The 24,986-nt window shown below is 37.3% G+C and overlaps 2 protein-coding genes across 7 annotated transcripts; one reads left to right on the top strand and one right to left on the bottom strand.

Moving 5' to 3' along the window:
* Positions 1-3,416: 3,416 nt before the first annotated feature.
* Positions 3,417-6,900, bottom strand: LOC135476837 (uncharacterized). Of its 2 annotated transcripts, none has more exons than XM_064756972.1 (4): positions 6,497-6,900; positions 4,902-5,113; positions 4,079-4,252; positions 3,417-3,810 (listed from the first exon to the last, which is right to left on the bottom strand). In XM_064756972.1, exons 1-4 carry the CDS (start codon positions 6,770-6,772, stop codon positions 3,705-3,707), a joined length of 768 nt encoding a protein of 255 aa, XP_064613042.1. In that variant the 5' UTR covers positions 6,773-6,900; the 3' UTR covers positions 3,417-3,704. The 2 variants fall into 2 exon arrangements, with proteins under 2 accessions (XP_064613042.1, XP_064613043.1); XM_064756973.1 differs by having other exon boundaries at positions 3,417-3,807.
* Positions 6,901-7,123: 223 nt separating this feature from the next.
* LOC135476166 (Golgi SNAP receptor complex member 1-like) lies at positions 7,124-24,592 on the top strand. 5 transcript variants are annotated; one of them, XM_064756093.1, is made up of 9 exons: positions 7,124-7,151; positions 15,625-15,724; positions 16,743-16,769; positions 17,518-17,602; positions 18,446-18,645; positions 19,722-19,793; positions 20,347-20,376; positions 20,788-20,870; positions 21,518-24,592. In XM_064756093.1, the coding sequence occupies exons 1-9, from the start codon at positions 7,124-7,126 to the stop codon at positions 21,640-21,642; spliced, it is 750 nt and encodes a 249-aa protein (XP_064612163.1). In that variant the 3' UTR covers positions 21,643-24,592. The 5 variants fall into 5 exon arrangements, with proteins under 5 accessions (XP_064612163.1, XP_064612165.1, XP_064612167.1 ...); XM_064756097.1 differs by lacking the exon at positions 7,124-7,151 and adding an exon at positions 9,117-9,243; XM_064756092.1 differs by lacking the exon at positions 7,124-7,151 and adding an exon at positions 10,685-10,812.
* Positions 24,593-24,986: the final 394 nt, after the last annotated feature.

The raw sequence follows: 24,986 nt of genomic DNA, 5'->3' as shown, positions 1-24,986 counted from the left end.
ATTGCTATTAATTTATTACGCTGGTTAGATATTATCTGGGCGAATAGTAGAATTGCATTTGAGCCGAGCAATTCTAGCGTCTCCTCTAGAGTCCTACACTGAAAAGACAATGGTCTGGGATGTCCGCTGTGGATACTTTGTGCGCAAAGTATGCCTATAGCTTGGGTGTATATATTTGAAATAAGTGGTACAGCTCCCTGGGGTGGGTCTGAAGGGGTGTTTGGATGTGTTTTATTCTCCTAAGAAAGGGTTTGGCTGAGATGTGCCTGTGGGTGCCTCGGCGCGATCTTGTTTGTCTCTTTCACAAGGCCAAACAGCTGTTCGTTCGCTCTGCATGACGAAGCCAGTCTGGTGCGGTCATTTGCTCAAGCAGTGGTCATTTAGTCATAATTACTGGTGATAAAGCCTGATAGATGTGACGAGAAGCCGCGAATTGGGAGTGCTAACTGTTCCTTCAGCATCCTAAACCCTGAGAAAATTCACCCAATGGTCTTATTTAGAGAAGCAGTTCAAAAGCCGGTCGCAATTAGCTGGTTTTATAGTGCTTAAATTTCTCGACGGTTTCTTCGGCACTCCAAATGGCTGTGTTTATGTTTGGCACGCGTGTCTGTCGTTTGGGCCAATATAAACAGGTGTTTGACGCCTTAAGGAGCGATTATTAGCTAAAATCAACAAATATTCAGTCCAAGATTGTACAAATTTAGAATATTCCAGCAGGTAACACCAAAGGTGCAATGCACCCAAAGCCATTACCCTTTTCGTCATTATCTCCAATCCAAAATTTTACACGTTTTCTTCTATGTAACTTTTGCATCTTATTACAGATGGAGCAAATGGATTCTACAGGGGCCTAAAGATCACATCCACGTGTAGTTAATAACATATGTTCCCAAACCACGTGTAAAACCCCGTGTATAACGCGTATATAAATGGCATGTATTAATGAAGTTTTAGGGTTATCATCAGTCTTTGACTCAAAACGTTAATTTTTTTTAATTTGCAAGGAATTGTTCTGACTTGCGGCCCCTACTGTCTTTCCCAGTTGACCATGCAAATGTTACGAATTCTAGTCGCGAAACCTTTTACCACATAGCTTCTGTCTTTGTTTCAACAGATCAGCACTGGCCGAATAGCCTCAAAGTCGACTTCGGGCGATAACTTAACGTTATGGAAGTATTCATGAAAATTTGTCCCCAGCTGCTATCTGGATTTTCAAACATGTATGCATTGCAAATGTACGTGTAATTTTTTTGTTTCAAGGTATACATATATGCATTATTTTCTTTTATGATAAAGCCTGACTATAAGCCTTCCAAAATGCCCGAGGATTTATAGATCGTGTATATATATATATATATATATATATATATATATATATATATATATATATATATATATATATATATATATATATATATATATCACAAGTTTTAACGCATAAGGAAGATTTTTAATATTTATAATGTGGAACACTTTATTGATTTGACTTTTATAATAGTGCAGAATTACATTATTCATGTTTTGTGATAAATTTCTGTAACAGTTTATAGACAATATTAACCTGATACATGAGTTCTTTCTTTTTTGTAACATTTCAGTTCGCATTCAGACTCAGTTAGACTTTCACTTACACGGGACTCCGACATCAGATTGTTTTCAAATGCGTAACCCCAATAGTTAAGCTGAGAGTAATGAAACAGATCTCAGGTTTAGGAATTACGCCTACCTCACCTTTACACAGATCCTGAAGGGACAAGCCAGAAAATGCGCGGTAAACTTTTCTTTTCGAGAAATCGGTCATCACGGCATATTAATATACCCTACATGCGTATGATGATCTTTTAACAACATTTGAAGTGCGTATACCTATTCAAGACTGGTGTTGTTTTCAGTTCTTCAATTCACCCGAAGTTTGGCTTGTAAGTTGTATGCACTTCAGAGGTACATTAAAGCCTTTCGATGCCAACACAAAACTTCATCGGATTTATCTGCTCTTTAGTTGCTCTGTATGGTGTATAAATAAATCAGAGGCAAGGAAAATGTGGCCCTTGTAAACAGCTATAAACTTTTGCTGAACGACATTTTTCCAGGTTCACAACCAGGACCTTTGTGTCACGCCGCCATGTAATATCATATACACATGTATAACACAAAACAACAGAAGGAACATTTCATAGAGTGCGTCAAGGATTTTTATTGCTAATAATAATTATATTGAATATGGACAATGAGTATACCTGTGGGAAAATACTGGCTAAGAAAATACTCTTTGTGAGTAAAACAATGACAGAGACATAAACATAAAAAAAAAAAAAAAAAAAAATACACGCAGCCATCCATTTCTAGTACAAAACTATCTACTTCATCTGGACGAAAAAAAACAAACTATAAATATCATACTGTACTGGAGTTGAGCAGACTGATATTTGCTTACATATACGAAGAAATATTCTAAATTATAGTTTTGTTACATGATTTCAGTCAAACACAGACAATACCTAATACATATAAATCTTTTTTTGCTAGTACTTCTCTAAGCTATTTTAATACATTATATAAAAAATCAGTACTGTGGACATACTCAGATGAAAGTAAAATTTAAACATCTGGCCAACTTGGGCAACAATTTAAATTTGAACTTAAATTAAAAATTCATATTCAAAAAAATGATTTAATAATATAAGAGTTTAAGTACATTACATCTAGCTTCCTAGAGTAAAATACGAATTAGTAGTCCATTATTGATACTAGATAAGATGATTTAATACCACATGATATTTACAGGTACAATCTTGAAAATGAAACTTGATTCATGCTGCCAAATGCAATACTCAAAAACAAAAAATTTGGCCTACTGGCGAAAAAATTATAATTCATGCTTCATATATGATAAAATAAGGCAAGAATTACTGTGTGAATGAGGTATGAAGAAAAATTTGGCCTACTGGCAAAAAAATTATATACATGCTTCATACATGATAAAATAAGGCAAGAATTACTGTGTGAATGAGGTATGAAGAAAAAATTCACTATCATATAGATATGGCCTTAGTCAGTGCATTTAATACTGATAGACGGACGGTTGTAGGAGTAATTGCTAAACATGCAAGACAGAAGACAGAACTGATATCATGCAAGGCAAAATTAACTTTCTAAATGCTGCATTTTGAACATAAATAATACGCTTGTAAACATGTGCGATGGATGCAACCGTGTATTGTGGAGTAGAATGAAGAATGAGTATTCAAACATGAGAATGGCTGAAGATTATGCACAAATGAGCAGTATATACAGTAAATGTACAAGAGCACAGAACAACAGCAGTTACACAAGATGAGCTTAGCACCATAGCACTATCGTATGCCATATATATATATATATATATATATATATATGTATATATATAGATAGGTCTTCCCCCATTGCTACCACAATACCAGCCTCCTTACTATACAACAAGAAAACAAGCAAGGGGTAGGCAGTGGCCGGTAGATTTCTGAGATGTAGAGGGTGATCAAGGCCAACTGAACATTTGCATTTTCGATCATGCCTGTTTTCTCCAGAGATTCATGGGCTATTGTCCACTCAACTGTCTACATACAGTTGGACCTTCCAGTGTCACTAGTCCGCAACAAGTTGGCATTCTGCCAAATCCACACACAGCACCAAATGGCTTCAGTAAGGAAACAACAACAGGACGGAGTTTAGACAAAGATGGGTGTCTGCGCTTGAAGCCTTCTCCGGGCCTGCACGTCAGGCCGAAGGCTTCCATTGGTCAGCAGGACGGGGGAAGGGCTCTTGTGTGGTCTGCTGAGGAAAACAGAGATGAGAGAAATTAGAAAACATTACATCCAAATGTAGATATCCGATATCTTAGTAATTCCAAATGGATGGATAAATTTTGTCAAATTATTTTCAGTATTCATACATGATTAATTTGAGATATTATTTGCAGTCTAAATATTATTGCAGTGACATATGTGTATGTATGTGTTTATCAAAGAAAACGCAAGTTCTTTGTTGGGCATAAACCAAGGACCTCAGAAAAAGGAAGAAGTGCTATTGCTTCTGTACTTACAAGGTGGGGGCTGCGACATTGACGTGTGCTGTGGAGGTCCTCATGGTAATGATGTTGCGGGACGATGAGCGTGACCTCAGAGTTTGGGGGGTCAAGGTTGCTAAGGCCTGCATGTTCTGGGTCAAGGCCTCTACCTCATGGCGTATCCTTCCTGGGGTCTCGTACTGCTCCTGTCTGTTGCAGATCAAAACATTGGGCAATTAGACAATGTGGATTGGATACAGGAAAATCCAATAAAATATCTAATATAATCAGTATATAGTACAAATCAGATGTGTTTCTGGGCATATGTGCTAGCTGTTCTTTTTAATCCATTGCATTAGCTTCTCTTTTCACGAAAGGTACATGGTGGTGGCACAGGAGCTTTTGCTGTAGTCTAGAGTGTCTGAAAACTTCTTGAAGAATGTCGAGCAAATCATTCGCTAGAGATTTACTTCACTGGAGACTGTCTGCTTTAAATCTCGCATGTATGCTAGCTTTCCGGAACTTAGCACTGTAATGGTGCAGGCAATGACATTGGTAGTACTGGTGATTGTTCCTGTTTAAATGCAGAATTGTAAAGATCTCTGAGGTTTCTCAGAAATCAAACTGGTTAACCACATAACCGGTGTTAAGGGTCAATGTTTTCAGCTGAGACAAGCTGGTTCCTATACTGGAACACTTGGGATAACCCAGTTGCTTTAGGATAACAACTATTATAGAGAAACACAAATGAACACAACAGTGCATTGCTTGGACTGACTTATTTTATGCTGGTAATGTTCCCCATAATTTAGAAAAAATGAAAAGAAGTGTGATTCCTCATTCATGTATTTAGACCTACCTGATCTGTAGATGGCTTGCGGACTGAGAATAGCACTTAGGGGAAGGCGTGTCTATCTCAAATGGGGAGTAGAGCTTAACTTCACTGCGGGCCTTGGGGAGGGGACTGTTCATCCCCGCGATGCGGCTGGAACGTCTCAAGGACGCTGGGGTCATGGGAGAGTCTGCAACCGTCTTCAATCTCATCCTGCGGCGAGTCGACTTGCGGATTTTCTGTAAAGGCAAAATGAAAGGGTTAAGCATTAAACTAAATTATATACCAAGCTCTTTGTAGTCAGATTGATGGAATATCAAGGAACCTCACCACAGTTACACCGACATAGTATGTCAAACCAATTCCTGTGGAATGACTGAGAAAGATCAACAGTTAACACTGATGAATAACAATGCCTGCAAAAATCCAATCCTTAATCAGGTTTTAATTCTATCCTCAGCTTACGTGTTATGCATTGTCACAATTACTTTGTGGGTGGAGATTTCAACGCAAGGTAGTGCCATTTTCAACAGTGAATAAAGTCGTGAGCTAATACATGATAATAGGTAAATCTTAAGTATACCTGACAGTAATAACAATAAATCCACTTGACAATTTAAAGTGACATGTCAAAATCAAATTCATGTATCACTGCTACATATTTACATGTACTGTTGCTTACATTCAGTGCTCTGGTTTAGGCTTCTAAGCTATTGTTAAGCTAGTCATCCACCCAGGGGTTCTTAGACACTGAACACTACCATAAGGTTGTTAGAACAGGTGCATGATCAAATCATGAAGAACACAAATAAAATCATGGGTGTGAAAAGTGCAGTGCCCAGGGCTATAGGACCACAAACTAGGCCTGGGATAGATGTTATGTAAGTTTAAGACATTCCACCTAGCAGGGGAGCATACACCAGTTGTATCAATGAGCAGTGTGCCAATGGTCACACTTACATTCATGAGCTCATAGGCCCATTCATTACATAATAGTGAAAATGTAAACTACTCAGTGCCATAAACACAAAGTAACAGCTAGTTTTACAACTAAGCTATGTACACGTATGTGGGCACCATACTGTTATCAGATATACAATGACTTTTGATACATTGACATTTGACCAAGGCACAAATGACTAAAAATCATATACGTGTATTACGTAGCATATAACACATTAGTCTAGTTCAATTAAATTAAACGTTACAAAATATGCAGACACAGTTAACCATCTAACCTTAGCATGTAAACACTTTATTAAAACGTCACTACTGTAAAGAAGTATACACAGTTTAACTTACCAGCACTTTTTAGCTACCAGTATAAAAAAAATCTACGACTCTGAAAATGTCTGGCATTTAGGCCTATCTGCGTCATTTGTCAGACACCGTTGAAAATAAACTTTACTGACAAGTTTCATTTCAGTGAAGTTAACAACTGTCCTACTAGTATAAGTAACATTTATATACAGCAAATCAGCTGTTCTGAGCCTACACCTATGGTATCTCCTTATCTATGGTAGTTAAAGTAACCATGATTTATGGGTACGTTAATGCTCAAATACACAGCTGAAATAGCACAAATCAACACGAAAAAACAAAATAGAAATGAATCAACTGACCTGCTTTAGAGTGCCCATTGCATCTCTGAAGGACGTTGTTACGCTGGTACTACGGGTGAGGCGCAGACTTCGTCTGGAATTCATGGCGTTAGCGGCTTTTGACTGCAACACTTTTCTCTCAGACTCCGGCATTTCAAATTTGTCCGATTGTCTTCTCAAAAACTTCGGGGTGCTGAAGTAGTCGTTCTCTTTAGATTCCAGGAAATCGTAGTCTCTTCCCTTCAGACTGAAACGCAACGCCTTCCTTACGTTAGCCATGGTTACTGCTCTCTTCATGGTAACTGATTTAAGCAGAAGTCGTTCAAATATTGGAGGCAAAAGGTTGAGCTAAGTCGGTCAGATGATTCAGCTGTGAATCACCATGTGCCTTGCCGGGTTTTAAATCCGCCGCCGACTGGTCACGTGTCCTGTCTCTCGCCGCGGGGAGACTCGGCCTTTCCTGCTTTCTCAACGCTGATTGGAGGAAGACGTCGCTGTCGGGAATCAAAGAGAACCACAAAAACTGAGGATTAGCATTGATTACACAACAGAAGATTAATTACTGAGCAGTGAAATAGTCTCTGACTCCCCACAGTGAACATCCACGCGCTCGCGAGATCTCAGCGAGATGTTGACAACACAACTAACATGGCCGACATGGGCAATCATTGGGAAGGTAAAGTGCTATGAAATGAGGGATTGTTACAAACACACCAGCCGTAATCAGAGATTCTCTGGTCGGTGTCTGTAAGACATAAATGATACTCGTTCTGTCTCACACAAATATACACCATACAGTGTCGTGATATTGCAAGTTCGGCCTGTAGACTTGTAAACATGACGTGTAGAAAACGTCAGAATGATGACTGTCATTGACTTACTCAGTGACTTCAACCACGCTGTTGGCATGCTTACACAAACATACAATTTATGCGCCAATTATTCCGTTGTTTTATTTGAATGAAATGTAATTCCTAAGTTGCATTCGTCTACCATCACAAATGGCACATTTTTCATGCACTCTAGTTGTATAGGATTACATAAAATCCAAGTTACAAACTTACCAAGTTACATAATGTTGTGTATTGTAATATGTAGGAGCTTATATCTATATGTTGCCTGTTATCTTACAAAACAAATCCATGTTCTAGAATTACATGTACATATAACACAAGTGTTCACTGGTATTGCTCTTGGACTAGGAGCTGTTTCAACTACTCTCAATCTGTTGTGTAAAATTTGCTTTACACTGGCTGCTTAAGATGTGAACTTTCTACATGTAATGCTTAAGGCCAGAAAATGGTTTTAGTGAAGTGAATGGCTGTAAGCATTATTCAAGATCGTAGACATCCAGGCACTTCCTTTGTGTGAGGCAGGGGCAAGTACACGAGGAGGTGAAAGATAACACGAGATGGCGTAGGGAAATGAACAAACATTGGATGATATTCGGTACAGCTCATAATAACCAGAAATTCTAGTATGTAAGAAGAGAAAAGTGTGAACAACATCAAAATTTTGAATGTTGATACAACCTTGTTTTGGACTTATGAGGCCATAAAGCAGAGTTTTGTATTAACTCCTATGTTACTCAGACAGTGTACGTTTTCATCACTGTTGTGAGTGAGTATGCCTATTGTCATGAATAAAACAGTAAATGTCGATATCTGATATCTGAACTTTCATAGCTAACAGAAATGCACAGATACATGTTGTACATGGGACTGTTGAATATACATTGTACATCCACAAACACATATAAGTTAAGATTTTCAGCACAGAGAGTAAAACAAGAGCAGCCATTCACCATGCACAAGTGTTATGGCTGGCAAACGGACACGTGTCACATGAAGTATGGCCCCTTGTTAGCTACCTCAGTTAATGTTTTAGTTTAACTCTTCATGTAAATGCTTAAATAGTAACAAGTTACAACCTCCCAGCACCTTGACTTAGGTAGAATTAAAGAGAAAAAAGAATTCATTGATGTCAATTGCAGTTAATTAGACATCACTGGTCTAAAATTACTCAAAATGCTGTGTTTATTGTTACAGGCTGTTCTCATGCAAGCCTAATAAATTAATATTAAATATCTTTTCATTACTTTCCACTGTTGTTCATGATACTTGCATTTGTATACTAACAGTCGACATGTGGAATAAACAGATTTGTGAATATTGAAAGAAGTGAGCGAATGTCATACTATCAAACTTTTCTTGTTAACATATGAGTGCAACAATTTCATTGGTTCAAATTAAAATCAGCAGTATAATTTTTTTTGTGAACGTATGCAAATTACTGGATAAAATGTAACATCGATAGAAATTTAGATCATTACATTTAAGGATTTAGTGTTATGTAATTTAGGGTGATTTAAGTTGATGCTTATGGATGAGAAAGCATCTTTCTTTATGTCCATGTTCTCATTGGCACAAAGTATTTTGTTTAGTTTGCAGTGGTATTTTCTGTGTCTAGACATATGGATTTTAATCTGTCCATGTTTGTTTCTGATCAGTAATTACGGTCTCATGGGTAATTTCAGGGTTCGTAAAACAATAATTTCTCTCCAGCCATCATTATTTTCTAATTAACTTGGTTAGTTAAAGAAGTCACACCTATATGTACAATGGTGTATTGACCTCTACGCACTGACTCACAAGGCCCCACCCCACGGCAGACTGTCTGGTGTCTGAGTTGCCACATACATTACGTTGACCTAAAGATCTGTCCAAGTTTTGTTGAAGATCCCTCTGCCTATACACCTTTCAAGTCAAGTATGCTCAGCTTTAGCGTTTTACTCTCTGTGACGGGTTCAATTCTCAGTCTAAAATCACTAAAGGATCACACCATTGTTACAGTTTCTTTTCTCTTCACACTCAGTGGATTCAGTGTATGAGTTCAGTAGATCAGGAAATTGGTTAACATTATTGTTTAGTGCAGTATTGGTGATGATTTTGGAACACAAGGGTTATACGTACAAACATAATGTAAAAATATTCCAATAAATTTGTTTTCGCTCCTCTGACTTTTTTGAGTGATTGTAATGAACGTTTCATCCATTCTGTTGGGTATCCTGGGACAGTTTTTCATAAATTTTTTTTTTTTGGTAATTTGGTTTTCTGTTGAATGCTGTTGGCAGATGTTTCTTCATTTTGCACAACACATACACTATACTGTACCAGTATATATAATTTGTAATTTGGTTTTCTGTTGAATGCTGTTGGCAGATGTTTCTTCATATTGCACAACGCTCATGCTGTACTGTACCAGTATATGCAATACATGTACATTGAAGTAGTGATCCTAAACACTGATGTACAGTCCCCTGCTGACTGACCCTGTGAGCTTGGACTAGTTTGGAGGGTTGTTGACTCTGTCCCATGGGCAGAGACAGTCACACACAGTGCGAGACTTACAATTTCACATGCTGTTGAGAGATGTGTTAGGTGTGAGGGGGAGGGGGGGGGGGCGTGATTAGCCGTGCATAAGTATGGATTATCCTAATTGAAACTCATACTAATCACATAAATTAAGGATTACTCTCATCCCTCTTTTGGCCATAATCATTCATTCTTTTGTTTTTTGTTTCTTTTCACAATGGTCATGTGTTGAACCTGCCTTGGTTCATGTTGTTCGATTTGAAGAGTGTGCACATGTATACAAATCTAATTGTACCCTTGACCTGATACATGTAGCACCAAGCAAACTGCCATATGAGTGACCAGTCATCCTGTTTTACAGCCTGAACCAAATTCAACTATACAGGGTAAACATATATATGCTGCATCGTAGATTTAGCCAGAATTTGAAATCAGGCCATCTCATTTCTAAGTATCTCTAATTTTCCCTACCTTTTCCATGTTAAGGTTGTTAGAATAGGGTGTCTCTCAGACACAGATCCCCCTCCCCCCTGGCTAAACCTGCGTGCTAAATATATGTATCAATGTGTATGTTGATGTTTACAAGTGTGAGCATTGTCATTTGATCATACTGATGTTGGTATTTGCAAGGTCTCTAGCCTGTGTTATTTCAGTACACACGTTTATGTGTCGCTGTGACTAGCTTGTGGTTTGAAGCTCTGGACCCAGGAGCCTGAAGCTGTCTTGAAGTTAAATCAGACTTACTCTTAACTACAAAACACTTCATTGCATTACAATTTTGACTGATCTTCATAAGTTTTATTTTAATACTAAGTGTTGCCTTTATACCTTCATAAGCAAATAAAATTTAGAGTTAAAATTCAAATCTATTCCCAGGAAGAATACAGCTTACAAGTTTGAGACTAAGTTTGACAGAAGTCTGCGATTGGATCATGACTGTGGGGCCAGAGGTGGACATGTCATGTAAATAAGGATAGTGTTAATTTATCATTAGTTCCTCATGAGCCTGATTGTGGTGAGTGCAGTAATCAGAAATTATTAGTATTAAATTTTCACTCAAAATATGTTTCAAATAAATACAAATTTGGCATGTAGTTCAATTATTTTTCCTTACATATTACATGTTAAAGAGTTTTGAGAAACTGTAACAATTAAGTAAGACTTTCCTGATAAAAGTTGAATATTTTCACATAATTTGCATGTTGTTAATCAGCTAGGAATCTGGGCAAGTGAAAGTAAAGCATTTATCAATATCCTATTATCCACACATGAACTGTCAAATGGCATACTACTATGTTATATGTGTTTTGATACTTAATAGAGTTCAACTCCTTATTTTCACCAGGCTAAAAAGAGCTTGATAATTCAGATGCAGCACTTAAACTTATTATCTTGTTTAATTAGCTGTGAATGAAAAAGGGTGACTTTATTTCCCCCGTTGTAACCTCAATCAACTTGCTGTTCAAGTGCACTTGTAGTTCGCACTAAATTCTGTCAGAGTGGCAAAAACACCAGGAGGGCTATAATGAGTATTTACATGAATTAATAAAGCTTTACGCATAGGTGTTAATTACTTTCTGTGGGTGCCCTACTTGTCTGGCAAACCTCAGGGAACCTGCCTCCCACCCCCATTTCTCTTCCCATGCCCCCTACATCAACATGCTGAAGTGAACCTTATCCTCACCGCTTCATCCACCACCCTGTTAGACCTGTTGTTACAGACACAGTGTTGGCCAATCCCAACCCTTATCCTCTACAATTCTACCTCCAGCACCTGCATACAGGTATATGTACATTTACATACATGTAGCTAGACCTTTTTTCAGTCCCCGCTATTAATCCCTTTCAGTCCACTAATCTTTCAAACAGACCTCATGTTTTCTCATTTATCCCACCGCAGGAAAAGTTTGAAGGTATATATGGCAAATGTTGAATTTGTTGATATATTTTAGTATGATTGTTTATTTTGCATGTAATTGATTTAACAGCTTTGGAAAAGGATACCAACAACTTTCGAAAGAACGGTTAATTAGTTAATTAATAATGAAGGTGCCTTACACAGACATACATGTAAATCCAAACTAATTTTTTCTTGACATTCTCAATTTACATTTATATGCAGTGCAGATTGTACTGTTGTCTGACATACAGTAATTTCCAGTTATTATCAGAATATCGTCTAACCAAATATTCTTCATTTCTCTACACCTTGGTTTCCCAATTTTATCTTTCACCTTGGCTAGCCACAGCAATCAGATGTCTGAGGCCTCTAATTGCCTTTGCACACACATACATGTACAACACAAAACCTTCTCTTTCCTATGTACATGTATGTTGTGAACTAGCTCTGTCTGCTGTATGCAGTAGAAATGCTACAGGTAAATGTACAAAAGCATATGCGTGAAAAGCAGGGTAAGCAATAAAACCAAAACCTTTCCACTAGGAGAGGTAATTTTATTTTTGTTATACATGTACTGCTAACTTTTATATCCCACTAAAAAAAAGCGAGGAAGTGTAGCATTTTACGTGTCAAATTAAATTTATTTAGAGACATGAGTTTATTTGAAGCACTGTGCTTAAATCTTTAACCTTTTCAACCACTGAAACACTTTTTTCAGCGGAATGTATGCATATAATTATTATAAAAATAATGCTAAAAATAATTAATTTGTGTCGTTCAATATGTAAGCTTCATAAAACTGTGCAAATTATTTCTCTACTCCCCATAGTTCTCTCAGAATGTGGCAGAATATTGGATGCAGATGCGGTTGAATATTTTAAGGGGTTAGGGTAATGAAAAAGTACAGATGCCACAGTAACAAAGAGACCTGAATAGTCGTGAATAAATATCCCCGTCTCAGTCATGAATTGTCATAAAAAGTCATGAATGTTTGAAATTTTGGCAAAAGTATTAAATTTCCTCCAGCAAAACATCTGATTTACATAGGTTAATGGTGTAATAGTTGTCTACAGATTTGGTCATGAAAAGTCATGAGTGTTTATCATGTAGTGTCTGTGGCAACTGTATAATTAAATATTATGATAAAGAAAAATTAGATTTTTATTGTACATGTCATGTCACAGAAAATTTCAAACATTCTTGTAATTCATTATTTTGGAGATGAATATTTTTGACATTTTAGACCCTTGTTATCTGTGTAGTATTGTCCTCTGGAAGATTTTTGATGTCTTATTTGTCAAATTCTTTTCAGGAACATGCTGTTTTGCCTTAATTTTTTTAGACTGAAGAGCACATGTGCTTGATCTACATGTAATACAACTGAATTAGAAGTCTGAATATACATGTACATATATACACAGCCAGGGATTTACAGCTTAATATTTTGATAAGACACATTTTTTTGTACCTAGAATGAAACTTAAATTAAATGTCAATAGAAATAAAGATTCTTAGTTTAAATTAGAGTGAATAAGTCTTTGATCTAAGTGAGTAGATTTGTCAGATTAACCTGATTAATGGATAAATAAGACAAACAGAGTTCCCAAGGAGATTATCTGGGGATATATAAGCACACTGCTGAAGTGAGAGTGTTGACGGCAGACGGTTCAGCATGTGAGAGTCTACACATACCCTGGTGTTCCCCCTTGCTTTGTCAGTCTGTCTGTGTACGCATCTGTCTGGCCAAACAAATACTATCTGGATCAACTGACTGTTAAGCATCATGATCATTAGGACAACGAGAAACAAATATATCAAACGAATGCAACCAATCAGTCTGGAAGAATAACATTAAATTGATCAAAGAATACATTGTAACCCCTTTCTTTTAAGGAATAATGTCAAGGCTATGAACAGCATCATTTACAGAGATAGATCTTTATATTCTGACTTGTCCCTGAAATGTTTATTTGACATGTAATAAATTTAGCCTTTATTTCTTGTTCATATTAATACTTGTATACAATTGTGACAATGCCATAGTAGCTGTTACACAGGACAGCACCATGATACCATGATATCTGATTTAACATAATTCCGTCTGGTTACACGTAGTCTGAAATATTTTTGCCGCTTTTATGGCACACAGATAAGCATCGTACAACAAATTTAGGCCTGTTAAAATGTCCTGAAACCAGGAAAGAGATAATACTGTCCTTTCCCGTGACAATCTTGATGGCTTTGGCAAATCAGGATAGCACAAAATCGTATATAGATGTTAGTCCAGTAGATTTTTATCCATAATCCTGCATTTGATATAGGCAGTGGATTATGTTATTCAAGTTCGTAGACATTGCCCTTTTGGGGCACTTTGCACTTGGCAGGCTGGAATAGAGAAACACAATAACTTTGGAGGCCTACACCAGTGCTGTGACTGGGAGTTCAAGTCCAGCATAGGAGTACATAATGAACATTGAAACATTTACATGTATTTTGTGTATTAATTTAATGAAGGAATTTCATTGTTCTGTATCAAACTGTTTTGCGGACAAGAACATGCTGTTTCACAGCTTCTAAGCTAAAGAGAGCAGGTGCTTGATCTAGTAGGCCTACCCATGAATTAGCTACATGTATGGTATCAACGAAAGATTTACAAATGACAATGTTGGGAAGTCCTTCATCTCCCACTCTGGATCATGGATTAAATGTACATGTGAGAAAGTATGTGTAATCCAAAGTGTAAATTAGGGGTTATAAATCTTTGATCTAATCGAGTAGATTTGTTAGATTAACAGTGGATAAATACATGAAACACAAACAGTTCTAAAGGAGATAATCTGGTGTAAAAGCACTCTGCAGGGGAGAGTAGGCAGTACACAATCAGTCGCGTGAAACAATCACTGGCCATGCCGGCTCTGTTTGTCTGTCTGTCTGCCTTACAGGATGATATGTGGGTTAAGACGACAATGTGAGGAGCAATAAAATACCAATGAATATAATTAACAGAACCAAGCAGGATTAATAACAAACATGATAATCATTCATGTACTGTAGAATGAATTTTTACCACATGTATTTTCTCTCCCAGAAACCGTTTATGAGTGAATAAACATCTTACAAACATGTGAAAAGGTTGAAGAATTACAGTGATAATAATTCTTTATTTCAGTCTGAATAGTCCAGATCACAAATGAGTGAGGGGAAAGAGATAAATACAGATGTATAGAATAACTTATGTGACTGTCTTTTGTCCTTAAACTTGTGCTCCAAAAAGTCATAAAATATTACTTCTGCTGAAGGTTACCTTTTCCCCTTAGGATGTCATCCCACCTTCCCACGCTCGGTAGTACTCTCGGAAGGGCAAAATGAGTAAAATTAGCCGTGGAGCAATTTTTAGGACACATGCAGTATTTATATACTTATTTACAAGATTGTTATGGTGTAATAAATTTACCTTTCTGTCACATGTTAATTGAATTATTTTATTTTTTAATTTTTTTTTGTAATTAATTTATTATATATTTAAAATACATATAAAACCGTAAAAGTTCATGCACTTAGTAGCTGTTACAGGACAATGATATAGGGTTCTGATTCTAGTGTCATGTGGAAGATAAACTGAAAAATTTTGCCCTATGAAGAGCACACTGAAAGTTAACAAACAACAAATTGTCAGAATGTCAGAAACCATGTCAGAAAGGAGCACGAAAAGTGAAATACTGCCCTCCTGAGTAAATTATGATTTCATGTGACTCTTTATAATACTTTTGATTTTCAAATGAAAATATTGATAATGAAAAAGTTAACTTCGAAGTGATCAGAGGTTATATCATCATACCTGTGTACCTAATTTCTGAAATTCAAATTGTTTCCAGATTTACGTAAGCAAGCCCGACAACTTGAAAATGAGCTGGATCTTAAACTGGTATCGTTCAGTAAGCTTGGCACAAGCTACACACAGCGGGAGTTCACAAGGTGAGTCAGTACATGTGTACTTATTGTAGGCGTGTGTTACAGTGGAAGGTGTGTGTGTGTGAAAGTGAAAGTACGTGACTTCATTGATCTGCATGGTCTCTGTGTAGAAGCCATTTGTGGGCAATATTGCTAAATTAAATGCAATTTAAATACATGTGTATTTCAATTTAGATCATCTATGGCGTCCTCTTTATGCTTTTAAAAATTGTGATATTTATAGTCAATATGTTGTCATCGCTGCCCAAGACAGGAAAAGGCAGGCTAAAATGTTATGACCCTTGTTTCCATAACCCTACATACTTACATCCAGTTGTAATGTTGTAATCATACCCAAGGTCAGTCCATTTTATTATGCATGGCACATGTGAATAGGGTCGATACTGTACTGCAGTAGTGATGTATTTTTTCACTACCTCCTAATGTGCAACGGCATGTTATTCCTTTTAATGGAAGGTGTACAGGTAACATGGGCATGTAGGAAATACATGTAATTAACCAGATTTAATACTCTGTTGACCTGTACTGAAGAGGCAGGAATTTTGCAGCAAAATCTTATTTTGCACAAAAGAAAACATTTGTTGGCTTTTTGTTCGAGTAATGCTGAACAGTCATTCCAGTGATATCGGACGATTTAGTACTTAAGAGGAAAGTAGGCCTTGATGTTGGCCATGAATCCCATTCATCTATACATAGGGATTCGGCATTACTACATGTAGTTTGCACGCTCAACAAGTACTGATAATAACAAATCTTTAGTACACTCAAAGAATTGGTTTGTTTTGTGTGGAATTGATCTAAAAAGGCTGTATGAAAACTGTACACCCCTGATGCTAACCTGGTCTCTTACCACTGTTACATATGGCATTAAACCTGCATCTGTCTACTTACAGTAACTCTTTACCAGGGAAAGACCCTTTGTTATAACTGAGGCAGTGGTGATATGTGCTAACACTAACATGTTAAAACATTGGGATGGAGATTTAACTAATAATCGCTTTCACTTCTGCTTCATAATCAGCTCAGCCAAGGAGAAAGGGAAAGATAGGTGGGTTGTTTTCTCTCTCTCTCTCCTGCTCTCACCTCAAGTTAAAGTTATCTCCCCTTGGTGGTGGCACTGCACGCAATCTGAATAATAACACAGGGCAATCTGGGTACAGTTATCACCATGAAAATGACAAAAATAAAGAAAAATGAATGGATACCCTTGTAAAAGTCTTGAGTTGTTGACATAATGTATGATATACATTGTACTATACATGGTGTAAGTGAATTGTAAGGACAGAAATTGAATCCAGCAAATTTATTTTTGTGAAATATTGTCTAATGGCCTCTGGATTAATAGGTAGCTCTCTGGATACATGTTGCTTGCCAGGACATATCTTTTCCAAGCTCCATCAGTCCTGTGATAAAAGTTTAGCAGGTCCTCCTCAGTAGGAGGCCAGCCTCTGCTTTATTCTCCCAAAAAATTGCTCGGGTCATCTGTTTTCATTGAAGTTAGAACGAAACAGACCTGTCTGCAATATGCATACACAGTATATACTGTTGTTATAATTAAAGACTTGCTTAGCTAAGTGAGCTTCATAAAACTGGGGCCTGGGATTATGCGTATCTAGGAGGCTTTACCGAGGGATTCATGCTGGCTTCTTCTGCTGTACATGTGGAGGTCTACTGGTCAGTAACCTGTGGATGGTCATGGGATTCCCCAGGGTTTTTGCCACCATTATGTTGGTCGTTATCGTATAGTAATAAATAAATAAATCTGTCATCCCCGTGTGACTTTGTTGTGTTGACAGTGACAGTTCCCCTCTCCTGAACAAGTCCAGTAGCGAGCACATGTTTGACACCATGGGCATGGAGATAGAGCAGCTTCTGGCACGGGTAAGATTTCACATCTACTCACAAACTATCAACATTTGTACACCTTGTTTGCAAGGTGTTTATTCAAGCATATTCTGAAGGCATTATTTTGAGTTGACTGATGAAGTTATACTTGTTGTGAAGCTCTGAAATTGACCAATCCAATCAATGTAGCTTTGTTTCCAAAATCAAATTAAAGATGTGAATAAATTTCTCTGAAAATTGCTCTTTCATATGCAAAAAGGTTGAAGAATAAGGGTACATTCAGGTTTATAGCGGGGGCGGTGGGGGAACTGGACTACCTGGAAAACACCACCACCCTGGACATATATATTGTACATGACAAACCTCCTGACCATCACCCATAGATGTCAGCGAGACCTGGATTTTATGCTGTATCTTTTTTTGTCAGTTGATATAATGAACAGTGTTAAGCCAATGTGAAATAATACTCAGTTATGGTGCGTGACAAAAATGGGCGTAAGGCTATCAGGGTGTTGTCTAAGGGGAGATAACTCAGTGATGAAGCCCATTGCTCAGTGACATATGAACCATTATAATTGAGTATTGAGTTGTAATGGCCATGATGTATGTTCAGTCTGTATATATGTGCACATTTTGACTGGTTCTGCAGGCTCTATTAATGTTAGATAGTTTTTTTTCTTCAGGTTTGTTTTTGAAGTAGGATGATATTTTACTGACAAAATGTAAGTTTCAGGACCAGTGTTTTATGACATATACATGTATTTTGGTCTAAAAATGCACATTTTTGTGGCAGAATATTTACAGTATACATGCATATAATAATTTGTGTATTCTCAAGTCTATGTAACACACTTGAGGAAGATACTGTGTTTATTTCAGCTGACAGAGACAAATGACAAGATGGCTGAATACTCGCAGAGCATCAGTCTGACAGCACCAAATGCTGCCTTACTGCATACGCTACAGCGACACAGGGACATCTTGCAGGACTACTCACATGAGTTCCAGAAGACGAAGGCGAATATCGCTGCACTCCAAGAGAGAGAGGACTTACTGGGATCTGTAAGGAGAGACATCAAGTAGGTCCATGACCACCAGAACGGCTGTAGAATTTTGTGTATTTTTGGTTTTTACTTTCTGCTGCTTGCCTGAAATTTGGCGCAGGCTTGCCACAGTCATGAAAAAACCCGAACAATCGCAAATAAATTTCCCTTTCATGGGGTTTGAAAATTTGAGGGAAATTCATGAATTTTTGTCTCTTAATGTCAAGTGCTATTTATTAAGCAACAAGGTTAAATGTTTTAGGATTTGCTAAAGATATAGGCACATGTCATTCTAACTCTTTGAAGGTCATTTTTTGCCTTGCCACTACTTTTCTACTCGTAAAAGAATTATATAGTTGAAACTATAATAGTAATCAGTGTATGTACAATCTGTACAATATGGAATAAATCTTGAATTTTGATCTGATTTATTTAGTCATGAGAAGTCAAGAATTTTTGTTTTGAATTGTCAGTGGCAACCCTGCTCAGTGTCTTTTCTGTAGACTATTCAAGATTGCAAATATTTTTATCTGCAGACTGGGCACTTGTATTAAAATGAACAATAAAGTGTTCTGGGCAATATGATACAACAGATCTGCACAGAATAAATTGTACTTAAATTATGAACATCAGCTAAGCATTGTTTGTTGCCTTGAAGCAGAGTATTTGGTATTATCTCTAAGGTTACAATATTGTGCGCACGAGTAAAGTTTGTTGACAAAAGTCAAACAGCAAGTGCCAGAAGGTGGGTGTTCTTAAATAACACCAGAATAGTGTATGGTTCAGGATAGATGCTGTTTTCTTCTTGGTATTTATTTTTTTGAAGAGTATGATGAAAAAACATTATTTTAACTTTGTTGAAATGCCCTGTGGAGTGCTCAGTGTTGTTGACCTTGGGCTGAAAGGTGAACTTTCTGTTTTCAAGTTGTTAGTCAGGGGAGTTAACTGCATGCTATTGACATTTGCAATAGTTGTCTCCCTTGATGTTTTCATTCCCAAGCAGAACATTGATATTTACCTGACGTACTGAATTTTTTTTTTGATGTGTGACTCTTTGTAAAGCATTTCTCAGAACTATGAAAAAATGGATTTAATGCTTTTGTCTTTCTCAGTGCATACAAGAACTCCTCTGGACTCAACAGACGCACAGAGTTGTATCTCAAAGAACATGAACATATTAGGAAGTAAGTAACTGGTGCCCTGGCTTTCCAACATCAACAAAATATCATTACGTCTAAAATATCTGAATGGATACATTTCCACCCCCCACAACCCCCCAGAACCCCCCATCCCCCACCCCACCCTCACCCAATCCACCTCACCCGAAATAAAAAATATTCTTGGGACATTTGTATCATCAGCTGACTTTTGAGTCATTTTTCAACTTGGCAGTCTTGCACAGTAGGAGCCAAATGCTAATGATGTATTAAGCCCTGCTCATCCTGGTACCTTTTGCAGTCTGGAATGTTATGTCTTGTCTATTTCAGTCTTAACATCCCCTTTAGGCAGCATTATACATGTTGTCCCACTGCAAGAAGATAGCTTTATGACTTGGCGGAGTTAGCAATTCAGGCACAATGTACAATGTAAAAACATGAGAGGCATGTATTCCTTAAAGCTGGCTATCAGTTGTCATACCTTGCAATGAGACATTTTTGCCATATGAAATTTTGGCAAAGGCAGTGAAGAATGCAATGTGTGTTTATTATGAATGCTTTATCTCTTGGCCTTTTTCAGCTCAGAAAGATTAGTGGATGAACAGATTAGGTACGTATATTTCATGGTGAACATATGCCCACAGTCAGAATGAATAACCAAGTAATTCAGATCTTTTTATAATGACTGTTTAAGTCTATTCAGCTTGAAATGTGAAAAAGTAAAACCTGAAAGATGAAATCTTAACATTTCAGTTACTGACATACATGTACTTTTATAAATATTTGATTTTATTTTGTTTCATAAAAAATTGAATACTGTTATTGACTTTAGGTTTGTAAAAATATTCCAAAGCACACGATGACCTTAAAATGATACTTTCGATGCCAACAATTAACTTACCCTAATAAAGAATAAAGCTAGACATGCCATTTGAAAAATGTTAAACTTCATTGGAAATAGTAGCTATGTTTGCACATGAAGAGTGATCATGATTATGGTTTGTCCATGGTTTATTTCCAGCATTGCCATGGCAACTAAGGAAAACCTACAGGCCCAGAAGGGATTTTTAGGGACGATATCTCAAAAAGTGAACGCCATCTCAAGTATCCTTTTTGTAACAAAGTTTCATTCAATGTTTACTTATGAACTCTTTCACCATACCTAGCATGAGAGCTGGGTCTAATTCCAAATCGAGTGATAAGTCAAACTTGGTTAAAATTGGTAGTCTTAGTACTTGGTTTTATTAGTGCTGTGCATGAGTGGAGACATGTAGACAAGCCAATTATCAGTCACATATTCCATAACCTTTTCGCAGGCTGCAAGCCTGTTCAGTGTGTTCTGCGAGACGGTTAGATTTAGGGGACTAAGCATAATGCTGGCCGTCGTCGTATAAGTGAAATATTCTTGATTATGGCGTAAAACACCAATCAAATAAATAAATAAATATAGCCATTAACTTCATCAGGTTATACCAAAGACAAAATCGTACTTGTTGCTGCCTCCGTGTAATGTGACTGAGTGGGGTGTCATGTCTGGTGTCTTCGGCATGATACTTCAGTGGATACAGTACTTTGGCATCATGGACTCACCCTGCCACAAGAATACACAGTATATGTACAGTCACCTAATAAACCATATAACTGAAATAATTGTCAAGTACAACATAAAACCCCAAGCATACATATACATATAACCAAAAAAGAATCAGGTAGCTATGCAGTCAGTCTGTCCTCCTTAACCCCCGATACAGATAGGTTTCCGGTGATTAACAGTCTGATGCAGAGGATCAACATTCGAAAACGGCGAGACTCCATCATCTTAGGCGGTGTGATAGCCAGCTGTATTATCCTGCTGCTGTTGTATGCATTCCATTGACAGAGGATACCAACAACAACAACAGAACTGAATTCTGACCTTGACATTGTGATATTTCTTCTGATACACACTCACGCACATGATGGTGCATTTTGTAGCATGTGGCTGGAAGGTCATTTCTCGTTCTGCTGTGATGATCAGATGTTACAGTTATCTCTCCGTTGGCTGATCAGCTGGTAATGCCAAAGGTGTTCATGCATGTGGAATTGACGTTTGCCTGCATTAAGCAGAAAACCATGCAGTACTTGATCCACAGCAGTCAGTTCGTTCGTGGATTCCAGTGCAATGTTTCTTCTTTAACTCCTAAATTCCAGCATTTTTTTTTTCTTTCTTTTTTGTGGTGGGGGCGGTGGGCTGTGTTTTTTATTTTAAGCCAGAGAAGTAGTATCAGCTCTCACATAAAAACAGCCCACTTCTCACAAACCACAGCCTACATTCTCACAATTCTGTTGATGTGGGTACAGTACAATTCTCATTCAGGATCCACTGCTTCCATTTCTCCTGGGAGGAAGAAGGTAATAGTGCTCTTGTGTAGTGGTGCATGAAGTTGGCCGAATGTCATACCACTTGATGTGTCAAACACATGGACAAGTTCACCTGCACAGCTTGCCAAAGGCTGGTGGTTTATTACGGGCACGCTGGTTTCCTACATTCGTAAGGACGGAGAAAATATGCTTGTGGTCAATTCTCAACAATCAAAAGTAAAAGACTGAAAAAATTTGCTAAATCTGCTTTCTACAACTTTCCTTGGAAATATCACCTTTTTGTGACTTAACATCTAGGCACCATCAGTTCTAGAAATGTCTGAAAAAAAAAATGCTTTCTAACATCAAAAAGAAAATATATAAAATAAGTGATGGTCCACAGTTTTGTGAAGATGGCCAAAGCCAGATTGAGCAGACTTTTTTACTGGACCAGAGACCATGTGGGCTAAACTCAAGAGCTCACTTCCATCTATTTTGGAAGAGCAATGCATCATTGTGCTCTTAGTAACTATGTAGAGAAAGAGAACAATTTGAATTCCTGGCTTCATCAAAGTGTTGAAGGAGTTGCCTGATGTGAGCAGTGGTCATGTGTGTAAAAAGATACCTAGGGCTGATGCCACAAAGCCATTTCTGACTTGCATGTAATGGGATACAGAATCAACGCTAATTGGCTGACAGTGCAGATGGGATTTCCTGGGTTATAGCTTAAATCTGCCATTTCTAAAATTCATACTAAATTTGGTGAGGGAGAGACACCATCACAGGGAAGTCTTACAGCAGACATTAATCAGGGATTCTGTACTGTATCCCTTTGAATCAAAACTTGAAATATGATTTCAGGCATTATTTTTGGGCCTTCGAAAAAAAAAAGCATTGACCACACCATAAATGTTACGTTACTAAAGACTAATGTATCAATATTTCAACATCAAGTACCCAAAACATGCCTTTGATATTGGGTATTAAAATTAGGAATGGCTGTGTGGAAACGACCTCTAGTCTTCGCTAGAACCATCAACTTCCATCATGAAACTTATACTTACATTTTATTTATATAAAGGTGAAATATTGGATTTTTAGATAGGTTTGTATATAGAAAATTTGGTATTTCACGCTGTATATTAATCTGACATTACCTTTATCTCATCTGATCACACTGACTTTTTACCTGTAGGACTACCATGTTTCGTAGGTAAGGATTCTGAGAAAAGTTGAGATAGACACAGAACGTTGGACTGTAAAGCATTTTCTTTTCAGAAATGATGCATTTGAACTAATGAAACTTTAATTAATGTTAAATGTAACATGATCAAGCCATATGTTATGGTAATGAAACTCCCATCTGAATAGCCTTCCATACATGTATGTATATCTATATCTCATGAAACTGTACCTTGTTTTCTTCAGTGGGTACACCGAAGTGTTTCAATGAAAACATGTAAAAATCTGGTGACAATTTGAATAATGACTCAATTTAATTACCATAATAACACAATTTAATTACCATGGGTTTTTTGTTAATCATTACCATCATTTTTTATCACACTGTACATGAAAATTTGCTTAATATCAAAGTTTGCAAATGTGCTGGAAAATTTCAGCTCAAACATGGTGATAAAATTTTGATTTTTCGTTTAAAGCCTCTGTTGTCATAATCATGATTGTAGAGCAATACAACCGTCAAAAAGTTTACTGCAAAATTCAATTGTTTCAGAATACATCACTTGCAAATACTTAGCGTATGGCTACTACCCTCTCTCTACTGCACTCAAATACCCCTAAAAAGACACGACAAAATTAAAACTTCATCACATTACACATGTATATGCTACTCACACGATTTCCTCACTTTTCCTTTGTTGTGATTTGGTTTGTACATATGTTATTAGACCTGTCAGATTTTCATGGTTGGTTTGTTGGGCTTGGATAAAATGACAGGATGTCCTTCTTCATGCCATGGTTATAAAATGCTGGTCATGTGTGCTGGAAAATTACCACAGGTATGGAAGGAGGAAATTCAATAGAAATCTAACATATTAGCCTCAAACTTTGAAAATGTACAGTTATCTTTTAGACAGCCAGTTCTGAAGTGACCACTTAGCTGACACGCAAAACAACCTTCCCTAAAAGTATTTGAATGTGATTCTGCAGAAGGAGAGAGCATGTCCAGCTCTTTTTTGCAGAGCGCTGTCTGTCTGTTAGTAAGGTGGTAATAAAAATGTTCAGGTGAACCTCCGTAATGTCAGTATGAAAGGTGTAATAAGTTGTTATCCACCCGTCTACATCATGCCAATGTTAATTTATGTACTTACTGTATATATTTGTTTCATCCAAGTGTAATTCAAGTGGGATCAGAGCACTATTTAAAGAGGGGATGTGAATATTTGGGGATATAGGCTACCAGGTGTATTATATTCATTGTAAATAGTCACATGAATAATAAAAATAGTACAAAATGTTTGAAATGTGGTGTGAAAAAGTTTTTGTAGACCCCCCTTTGTTTCAGGCGATACATTTACTTGGACAGGCCAAACTAAATTGAATAAGATAGTGCGTGCACATCGTACATATGCATCGGGAATTAAAAAATGTTACTGTAAATGTTACTCATGTCGGGGCCTTCGTGGCTGTGCGCAATGACTGGGAATCCTCCCACCAATGCGGTCGCTGTGAGTTCAGCTCACGCTGTCTTCCTCTCCGGCTGTACATGGGACGGTCTGCCGGCAACCTGTGAGTGGTCGTGTTTCCCCCGGGGTCTGTCCAGTTTCCTCCCACCATAATGCTGGCCGCCGTCGTATAAGTGAAATATTCTTAAGTACGACGTAAAACATGAAAGAAATCATCTTACTGCATGTACAT

Source organism: Liolophura sinensis, chromosome 10 (genome assembly GCF_032854445.1).
Source record: "Liolophura sinensis isolate JHLJ2023 chromosome 10, CUHK_Ljap_v2, whole genome shotgun sequence".
Taxonomy (NCBI): Eukaryota; Metazoa; Mollusca; class Polyplacophora; order Chitonida; family Chitonidae; genus Liolophura; species Liolophura sinensis.
This window is presented reverse-complemented; position numbering and strand designations above follow the sequence as displayed.